Consider the following 10,789-nt stretch of genomic DNA (forward strand, 5'->3'; position numbering starts at 1 on the left):
ACCTTTGGAAGGGTCTGGCCAATGGTTGACGAAAAAACCCTCCCAAAATGTGGATGTTTATATGTGAAGGCATGAGAATAATTGCTAACTGACCTAGATCCAATCCATAGGGCAGGTTAATTAATCTAGAAGAACGATCGCAAAATAGGATGGTTTAAAGGCTCCACTTTTTGGTAACATGGGGAGTCAGTATAGAGCTTGTAATCTCTTGCTGCCATGGCACAGATAGTGGAATATGTACCCAATTATGTAGCAAGGAGGTAAGACAAACAGAGATGGGAATTAAAGATAAAAAGAATGTTTGGGAATTTTTGTTAAAGGAATATTCTGGGTCCAATACAAGTTCAACATAATTTGTGGCATAATGTTGATTAACACACACACACACACATACACACACACACACACACACACACGTGTATAAATATTGACAATGAAGAGTTTTCCACTAGAAAGTAACTAAAGTAGTGACGCTGCGTTCAGTAGTGTTACTGTAGTTCAGCGGTTTTAAAAAGAGTTTAGTCATTCCAGTAACAAACTACTTTTCCACGAGAACTATTTTAAATGTCATATTGTATTGCACTCATAAGAAAATTTGGTTACATTGTTTGCTCATTCAAAAACCTTATTTTTTGTGACATAAAACTTTTACCACTCATTATTTCCACACGCAAATGGGCTTGCTATTCGTCACAAATGTTTGCCAGACATTTGCAGCTCTACTGACAAACACTTTTATGGCAAACCTGTGGCAACAATGAAGAGTTTGTCACAAAGCTCATTTGCATGTAAAAACAATTAGTGGGGAATTTGCAGCAAGTTTTCTAGAACTCACCATTTCTAGGGTGGGGCCGGGTTGTGATTATACACACCCTGTCCCTTATCAGGCTAATTAAGCCTCGGAGAGGGATAAAGGCCATGGCAGACGGTGGTGCGACGAGAGAGATACAGTTTACGGACATGTCAGTCATGTGTGTTTGTGTATTCTGATTTAAGTGTTATATTAAACTATTATTTGTATCGTCAAGCCGGTTCTCGCCTCCTCCTTCCCATTGATCCCTTTACAGGGTGGCTCTGATTTAATTATAAAATTTGTAATTTGATTATTATGTATTAAAGAATTTCCCCTGTAAGTACTGTAGCTTCAAATTAGTTAGCTAGAAACTTTTAGGGTCTTTTGTTTAACTTTGTAGCCTGAAGTGTAGCAAAATACTTTTAAAATAAGTACCCTTACAAAAATTGAGAGTTCGCTGCAAACTTGTGGCAAATTGTCCATTGTTGCCAAAGGTTTGCTGCAGGTTCACCAATACCAGTGAAGAGCTGCAAACTTCTGGCAAACATTTGCGGCAAATTATAAGCTAAAGTACGGCAAGTTTGCAGATAGTTTGTTTTCTTGTAAGGGTAGCTTAATGTAGTGCAACTACTGTAAATTATGAGTAGCTTTTAGCTTGCCAAGCTAGTTTCAAAATTGCTTGCCCAACACTGCTATACACTATAGTCTTGAATTAATAATTTAATAAGTGTCATTTAGAAAGGTTTGTTAATAGCTGCTGTTTCCTTTGTTTCAGGCAGCACAGAAACTGCCCAGAGGCACACTAGATGCAATTAAAAGGTACTGTTCCTCAGTTCTGTAATGCTTAAACAGAATTAACCCATGCGTGTGTTGTCATGTTATGTTTTCCAACCATCAGTCTGCAGACAATAAATGTCACCGGGGCATTAAGGAACATTCTGTATCATGTTAAACCAGTTTAAGAACTTGATTAATGTGAAAACAAGCCATGAAACACAAAGAGAAACAGGAAAGACAGAAGAATTGGCATATATTTGCAGACATGGGCCTGACAAAACACTCCAACACATTCAACCTGCTTTCAAGGCAAACATTCTCCTTTGTGGAAGGTAGTTAAGGAATAGGGACATGCCATGAGGGTCTACTAGTCCTTGTCCATTACCTGACTAGTAAATTTTAAAAAATGTATCCCTTTGAAGGCACCACCTCTGATTTTGAAAGTATGTCGTTTTGCATATCCCCATTACAGAATGGATCAATTCATAACAGTATTGGCAAAAACACACATTTGCATTGGCAAAATAACGCACATCTTTGCATAGCAGCTGATGCCGAATGCCCCAAATCTGGCTAAAAGTATCTTGAGCTATTTTAAATCAAATGATTAATTAGACAAAAATGGAAACCTGCATTTAGATGCACAGGTAGCAGCAAAATCATTGGAAACCGCAGCATATGGAGCTCACTACAATGTCATTATTAACCTGAAGGACAGACACTTCATTTAGGGCTGCTGTGAGTAAAAATATTCAAAGAGCATTGTTTTAAGATCAAGGTTCCCATGATTTCTTTTCTGCCCCAAATTTATGAAAGCACACATTAAGTGATATGAAACTTGTTTTAAGGAACTCACAAATGCCAAATAATAGCCCCTCTGAAATATTCGTGATAATGGTGTTTTTGTGTGATTTTTGTGGTTTGTTGGTTCTGAAGCGTGAATGTCTGCGCTGTTGGAGGCCACAGAGAATGCCAGTGCAGTACTGGAGACTGCAAACCACAGAAAATAATGTCATAGTCAGACTCAAACTCACAGCAGAGAGAATTAATGTGTGTGTATATATATATATATATATATATATATATATATATATACACACACTCACCTAAAGGATTATTAGGAACACCTGTTCAATTTCTCATTAATGCAATTATCTAATCAACCAATCACATGGCAGTTGCTTCAATGCATTTAGGGGTGTGGTCCTGGTCAAGACAATCTCCTGAACTCCAAACTGAATGTCAGAATGGGAAAGAAAGGTGATTTAAGCAATTTTGAGCGTGGCATGGTTGTTGGTGCCAGACGGGCCGGTCTGAGTATTTCACAATCTGCTCAGTTACTGGGATTTTCACGCACAACCATTTCTAGGGTTTACAAAGAACGGTGTGAAAAGGGAAAAACATCCAGTATGCAGCAGTCCTGTGGGCGAAAATGCCTTGTTGATGCTAGAGGTCAGAGGAGAATGGGCCGACTGATTCAAGCTGATAGAAGAGCAACTTTTCCTGAAATAACCACTCGTTACAACCGAGGTATGCAGCAAAGCATTTGTGAAGCCACAACACGCACAACCTTGAGGCGGATGGGCTACAACAGCAGAAGACCCCACCGGATACCACTCATCTCCACTACAAATAGGAAAAGGAGGCTACAATTTGCAAGAGCTCACCAAAATTGGACAGTTGAAGACTGGAAGAATGTTGCCTGGTCTGATGAGTCTCGATTTCTGTTGAGACATTCAGATGGTAGAGTCAGAATTTGGCGTAAACAGAATGAGAACATGGATCCATCATGCCTTGTTACCACTGTGCAGGCTGGTGGTGGTGGTGTAATGGTGTGGGGGATGTTTTCTTGGCACACTTTAGGCCCCTTAGTGCCAATTGGGCATCGTTTAAATGCCACGGCCTACCTGAGCATTGTTTCTGACCATGTCCATCCCTTTATGGCCACCATGTACCCATCCTCTGATGGCTACTTCCAGCAGGATAATGCACCATGTCACAAAGCTCGAATCATTTCAAATTGGTTTCTTGAACATGACAATGAGTTCACTATACTAAAATGGCCCCCACAGTCACCAGATCTCAACCCAATAGAGCATCTTTGGGATGTGGTGGAATGGGAGCTTCGTGCCCTGGATATGCATCCCACAAATCTCCATCAACTGCAAGATGCTATCCTATCAATATGGGCCAACATTTCTAAAGAATGCTTTCAGCACCTTGTTGAATCAATGCCACGTAGAATTAAGGCAGTTCTGAAGGCGAAAGGGGCTCAAACACAGTATTAGTATGGTGTTCCTAATAATCCTTTAGGTGAGTGTGTATATATATATATATATACACACTCACCTATATATATATATATATATATATATACAGATATATGTTATGGAATATTCCAGGTTATTTACCACATCGACACAATCTCAAATCTTTGAAATGAAATATTTAATATTTTTAGCTAGTAATAGCTGTTTAAATGCATATGATAATGCATATTCTAAAAACACCAAAGCACAAAGTTCTATGCTGCAGCTGCAATCTTTGAGAGAGAAGAGAGCCTGTTCCCACTACAAATTTGTGGATCCATTTTCAGGTGCTTTAAAAGCTATTGTGTATCAATGTACACAATAGCGTAGAAGCAACTACCTAGCAACAATCTTGAAATGCCCAAGCAACTGCATTGCAACCATGCTAAAAGATCTAAGAAGACCTTAGCAACTACCTAGCAGCCATCCAGAACACCCAAGTAACTACATAACAGCACACTAAAAAACACTCAGAACACCTCAGTAACCAAACAGTAACATCCTAGCAAACACCCAGAAGACCATAGCAACCACACTAACATGCTAAAAACCACCCAAAACATCCTAGCAACCGCATAGCAACTGTTATATTATCAATGACCTAGCAAACACCTAGAGCACCCAAGCAACTGCATAGCAACATACTAAAAATCACTCAGAATACATTTGCAACCATCCAGAACACCCTAGCAACTTCATAGCAACAAGCTAAATAACACCCTAGCAACAAAACAGCAAAATCAACCACCGAGAAGAACATAGCAACCACATGGTGACATACTACAATACACCCAGAAGACCCTAGCAGCCATTAAACAACCATTCAGAACGCACTAGCAACTGCACAGTAACATGATAAAGAACATTTAGAACACCTTAGCAACCAAACAGCAACAATCCTAGCAACCACCCAGAAGACCATAGCAACATGTAAAACAGCCTAGCAACCACATAGAAACTGTTACAACTATACTATCTATGCCCTAGCAAACACCTAGAGCACCCTAGAATCCACATAGCAAAACACAAAAAAATCTCTCAGAACACCTTAGCAACCATCCAGAACACCATAGCAACTGCAAAGCAACACACTAAAGAACACTCAGAACACCTTCGTAACCAAACAGAAAAACCTAGTAACCACCCAGAATACCATAGCAACCACCTAGCAACATAATGCAAACTACCCAGAAGACACTAGCAACCCTCTAGCAACCATCCAGAATACCCCAGCAACCACACAGCAACATGTTAAAAAACACTCCGAACATCTGCAACCACCTTAATATAGCATATTGCTACAACAATCCAATCAATGCCCTAGTAGACACCTAGAGCACCTCAGCAACTACATAGCAACATACTAAAAACCACTTAGAACACCCTAGCAACCACCTTAACAACCATCAATCAGTCTCCTAGCAAACACCTAGAGCACTTTAGCAAATGCAAAGCAACAATGAAACCACTTAGAACACCCTATCAACCACGTATCAGTGCCCTAGCAAACACCTAGAGCATCCTTGCAACCAAATAGCAACATGCTAAAAATCACTGGAACACCTTAGCAACCATCCAGAAGACCCTAGCAACCTACTAAAAAAACCACACAGAATACACAAGCCACCATCTAGCAAATACCTAGAACACCCAATCAACCACATAGCAACAATAAAAATCACTTAGCAACCAAACAGCAACTCCCTAACAACCACCCAGATAACCCTAGCAACTGCATAGCACCTGCCAATAATCATTCAGAACAAATGAGCAAACAACATAATCACCCTAGAAACTAACCCAGACAAACCTATCAACCACATTGCAACAACTAATAGCCACTCAGAACACCTTGGCAACCACATAGCAACACCACAACAATCCCCCAGAAGACCCTGGCAACTGAATTACAATAACTCAAAACCCCACAAATACCTTAACAACTACAGTACATAGCTATGTCCTAGCAAGCTGAAAGACTATATACATGGTTCCATCAGATCTAAATTGATAGTAATCACAAATAATGTTAAACATGCTATTTATTTAGGACATTTACATGATCAAATTAATGGTAAGTGCTACTAAATTGGACCCTGAAAAGCTAATTTTTTTTCCAAAAACTACTGATTTCAGGAACCCCGAAAACCGCAGGACAACTCTGTCCTACAGTATCTCATCTGGACTTCTTCTTAACAAATCAACCAATCAAAAGATATCTAACAGCAGGGAATCTTAAGTATAAAACTGCCTGGAGGCTGTACATCTGTCCAGTGCTGTTTGGAGAGAGTGCATTAAGGTGCCTTCGATTCCCAAAGCGTCTCCAAAAGTGCAGTAGATATAACATGTTTCTTATTCTTTATCTGAGTCTTTGGAGTGTGTTGGGTTCAAACAGCCAGACCTCGAGTACAATGTCAACATCGCAAACATTTGTGACATCTGGAGAGGAGAATGGACAGTGTACAACCTGTCAGTTCAGACAGCAGAGTAAACTCATGCGTTTGCAGTCTATAAAGTCTCAAATTTTGAGCATCCTCCGTTTGGAACAGGCTCCGAACATCAGCAGAGACACGGTGAAGCTGCTCCTACCTAAAGCACCTCCATTGCAGGAGCTCCTGGATCAGTATGACCAAAACGGAGGCATTAGTGAGGATGAAGAGCAAGGTAGCAGTGAGACCATCATCACTATGGCCACAGAACGTAAGTTTACTGCAATTTATATACTCTGTGATATGTTCTACTGAACCAACTGGCAGGGTCATTCATTCAGTTGTTGTTGGAAGACATCCAAACTCAACAACACATGTTTCATCCTGAGCTGTGCACTGACAGACAACATTCAATGCATTTTTGGCCTGCATAATATGAGGGCCCCCAGGGGAAAATTATAATCCTCAGAGGTTGCTCTTTAAAAAGTCAGGAGACTTATTGAAGATCTCAATCATGTTTCATTTCAGTAGTGATGTAGGCTACATTGCAAACACACCCAAAGTAGGGTTTGAACCTGTACCTTTCCGATCCTCAACCCAGCACACTATCCACTCTCAACTTAGCATCAAATGGAGGTACCACGTTGAAAGTACAAAATGATTTCTGAGAAAATTTTGTTGTTAGAGCGAAGTGGTTTTTAATTTAATCAGAAATGATGAGGTGAAGGATGGCCTATGGTGTAGTATGCACAATGTGAAGACCCAAATTACACCATAATGGCAATGAGACATGTCAAGTTTAGAGTCAGTGCTTAAAAGTGATGGTTAGTTATCTTTTGAACTATAGGTGGTGCTTTCTTCAAACATTTCAGATGTTTGACGATGTCAGAGAAAAAAAATTGTACTATCGAAAGCTTCATGACTCAAGGAATCCACACACACCAACCTCATTATTTTAGGCAAAATTGTTTAGAATTAATGAGCTAAATTAGCCATTTTTTAGATTTCTTGACCCATAGGTGGCACTGTCACCAAACTTGGCATACATCTTCAGATCATGTCCCTAATGAAGCATACCAAGTTTAATTTCGATAAATCAAAGTGTTGCAGAGATACTGCCTCACTCCCTGTTTCACGTCCATATTGTTAACATAGTGTTGTCATAACTTCAACAAAGGTGAAAGCATATTTTCTCTGTGGCTCAGTTTGGAGATCATCTGAGCCCATTTGTGGGCAAATCGGACAAAGTCTGTAGGAGAAGTTGCATAAAACAAACAAACAATAAACGTTACAATCCAAGATGGCTGCCACTGAAAATGGTGGAGTTTTAATCTAAGGGGTTCATTACAATCACCGTGAGGGGAAAAACAGTAGAATTTTGTTTCTTTGCCAAACGGTTCAAAAGTAGGAAGCAAAAGAAAAGTAAATATTTTAACTGGTGGTGGCACTATAGAGTTTGTCCAAAAGACCCCACAATTTGTCAGGAGGCTATTTATACTCACCCCTATCAGTGTGCCAAAGTTCCTCATTTTCCTATGTACGTTTCGGAATTGTGCAAGAAATTGGTTGTAATGTAGACCAACACAGTTTTGTTCAAACAACTTTGTTCCCACAAAGGTTGCTATGACTTTGATGCTGCTTTTAACAAAAAACATATTCATGATACCTTCAGGGCTTGGACCCTTATTTCGGTACATGGGAGAAACTATGATTTCTGATATATTTTTTGAAGGGGAAAACAGCCCATATTCAAAGTAATCTTCACTTTTCCAGCTCAAGCTATTACCCAAGAAGGAATGCCCAAATGTTGCATGTTCTCACTGAGCCCAAAGATTCTACCTGACAACATCATGAAGGCCCAGCTGTGGATCTACCTCCGACCAGCCGTGGAACCAACCACAGTCTTCATCCAGATATCCTGTCTGAGGCTGTCTTCTGAAAGCAAAAGTTGCTCAAGAATACGTTCACAAAAAATCGATGTGAATGCCCAGACAAACTCCTGGCAACACATCGACATGAAACAGCTATTGCAATTGTGGCTCAAACAACCAGAGAGCAACTTTGGAATAGAAATCAAGGCCTTTGATGCAAAAGGAAATTATCTGGCTGTAACCTCTGCAGAATCGGGAGAGGAAGGACTGGTGAGTATTTGCCTGTGCATGCATGGGTGCATACTGTAAGGTAATGCTTGCTACAAAATACTGATTGCTTGATCTGCCAATGGTTTACCTGGGATGGTATAGCTTAGTGCTTAAAAGCATAGATCATGGAGGGAAAATGTACATTCATACTATACAAGGGGCAATTCGTAAACTATCACCATTATACCATTATACCCTCGAGCAAAGCACTACACACTCTTGAACAAAGCCCAGTTTTCTGAGGGTGTCTGTTCATATACAGTAGTAAGAGTATTGTAAGTCAAATGAGAACTGACAACTAACTCAAATGCACAGAATGAAATTAAAGTTGTTATTTGCCATCAAATCAAATCATCAATAAAGTACTTCAATATGGTGGCTACGCCAAGAACATCAAAGCTCATTGGTTCTTATCGGATCTTGCTACTAAATGTCATGACTTCATGTTGCACGTTTGGTTATGAGGCATAAGGAGAACCAATGAGGTTTGCTGTTTAAATGCTTTATTAATGATTGGAGAGTCAATAATGGCTTAAATTTCATTCTTATCCTGCCTGGTCTCTTAAAAGGTCACAATAGTATGAGATGTTACTGCGATTTGTTCTAACCATAAGTGTAACCCTTTATGTAAACCCTAGACCTAATTTTCATATATCCATCTTTTTCAGCAACCATTCTTGGAGGTCAAAATATCGGACACTGGGAAGCGGTCGAGACGGGACACTGGCCTCGACTGCGATGAGCATTCAACCGAATCTCGGTGCTGCCGCTATCCGCTCACTGTCGACTTTGAGGACTTTGGTTGGGACTGGATAATTGCGCCCAAGCGCTACAAGGCCAATTACTGTTCTGGCGAATGTGTGCAAAAGTACCCCCATGGTCACATCGTGAACAAGGCCAACCCACGGGGTAGCGCTGGTCCCTGCTGCACACCCACCAAGATGTCACCCATAAACATGCTGTATTTCAATGACCGTGAGCAAATAATCTATGGAAAAATCCCTTCAATGGTAGTAGACCTCTGTGGATGCTCCTGAACCCTAAACAAGGGCTTCTAGAGTTAATAAGACCTTATCGATCTGGACTAGAGGGAAGTGAACATAACCTTTACATTGTCCCTGACAAAATAGTTCCTGATAAACCAATCCCAACTCTCCAGCTTAGCCAATTACTTTTAGTTTGGACTGTTGCACACAAAGACAATATTAGTGAGGTGACAAGGGTTTCTTTGTGTATGTTGGCGTAAATGCTTCCTCTGTAAATGTATTTGAGCATCGAGATGACCTGATGGGGTTTACTAGAATGTAAATCATTTATAAATTAATGTTGAACAAAAGGCTGTACAGATGATTATTTATATAGAGTCGCTTATTCCCTGTGACCCAAAAACAGAAACACTGACCCAGAAACTCACTCAACATGACGTCCGAACAAACCTCTTCCACATGACTTTAGGAATTCTGTAGTCGATCCAAATCAGCAAATGGGTAGTTGACAAATAATGTGGACTCTTTGGTTAAATTTTTTTTTATAAATGTTTAAAGGAAAGTAAAAAGTAGTTATAGATGCTATAACTGGGTTTTCACCACTTTAATCACCTTTTTGCTTATTGGAGCTAACTTAAATAGTAATGTTGTGTGGAAAATGAATTTTTAAAAGAACAAATTTACCATGTTGTCAAAAAATAAATGTATAGCATAAAAAAATGCTCTTCTTAAATTATTTAAAATAGAAAATAACTAGATGTCAATATGCAACATTTTATGTTCTTGTCAAAAATGCTGTTTTAAATTGCCAGTTTTCAATAGTTCTGCTGCATAATGTCTTAGTCTAGAGATGGATATAGCTATTTTGGATAGTTTCGTTATTATTATGGATATAGAATAATCGGTTTTATTATTATTTGTTTTAAATAAAGAGTTTTCAGTTAGTATTTGGAGTAACTCTTGGTTACTGTTCAAAATCATATTGTTGGGGTGTAGTTTTGATCTCAAGTTAATAAAATGACTGTTACTAATGTTTTTGATGAGTTGTTTTCGTGTGTCCTGAAGGGACCTCTTCAAAGCTGTCCCTCCACAACCCTTAACAGAGTGACACCTCTGACACCGTTCCAAGCATGTGGATCAAATTATGACTCTCAAAAGCAACAAACCCGTATTACAGGGAAGTTTAACTTCCCTCTTCACCATTATTTTGTTCTTTGAAGGGCACCCTGCAGTTGGGCCCCTTGATGCAACAACAGTAGAAGTTTGTCCTCAGCCTGAGGACAATGAGTGCACATAGTTATGTCCTGATTTGCATTGCTGTATACTTTGTTGCATGATTTAACCATTGCATTAC

The 10,789-nt window shown here is 39.5% G+C and overlaps 1 protein-coding gene across 1 annotated transcript; it reads left to right on the forward strand.

Annotated features, from left to right (window-relative positions):
• Positions 1 to 6,169: 6,169 nt before the first annotated feature.
• On the forward strand, positions 6,170 to 10,422 carry LOC127639665 (growth/differentiation factor 8-like). The gene is made up of 3 exons (XM_052121799.1): positions 6,170 to 6,579; positions 8,082 to 8,449; positions 9,118 to 10,422. Exons 1-3 carry the CDS (start codon positions 6,225 to 6,227, stop codon positions 9,484 to 9,486), a joined length of 1,092 nt encoding a protein of 363 aa, XP_051977759.1. The 5' UTR covers positions 6,170 to 6,224; the 3' UTR covers positions 9,487 to 10,422.
• Positions 10,423 to 10,789: the final 367 nt, after the last annotated feature.

Source organism: Xyrauchen texanus, chromosome 48, assembly GCF_025860055.1.
Source record: "Xyrauchen texanus isolate HMW12.3.18 chromosome 48, RBS_HiC_50CHRs, whole genome shotgun sequence".
NCBI classification, from domain to species: Eukaryota; Metazoa; Chordata; class Actinopteri; order Cypriniformes; family Catostomidae; genus Xyrauchen; species Xyrauchen texanus.

Bases quoted from the DNA above. Each gene is read 5' to 3' on its own strand.
- LOC127639665 (XM_052121799.1), top strand. From the start codon at position 6,225: ATGTTTCTTATTCTTTATCTGAGTCTTTGGAGTGTGTTGGGTTCAAAC. The intron at 6,580-8,081 runs GTAAGTTTACTG...TCACTTTTCCAG, and splicing joins CATCACTATGGCCACAGAAC to CTCAAGCTATTACCCAAGAA. The intron at 8,450-9,117 runs GTGAGTATTTGC...CATCTTTTTCAG, and splicing joins AATCGGGAGAGGAAGGACTG to CAACCATTCTTGGAGGTCAA.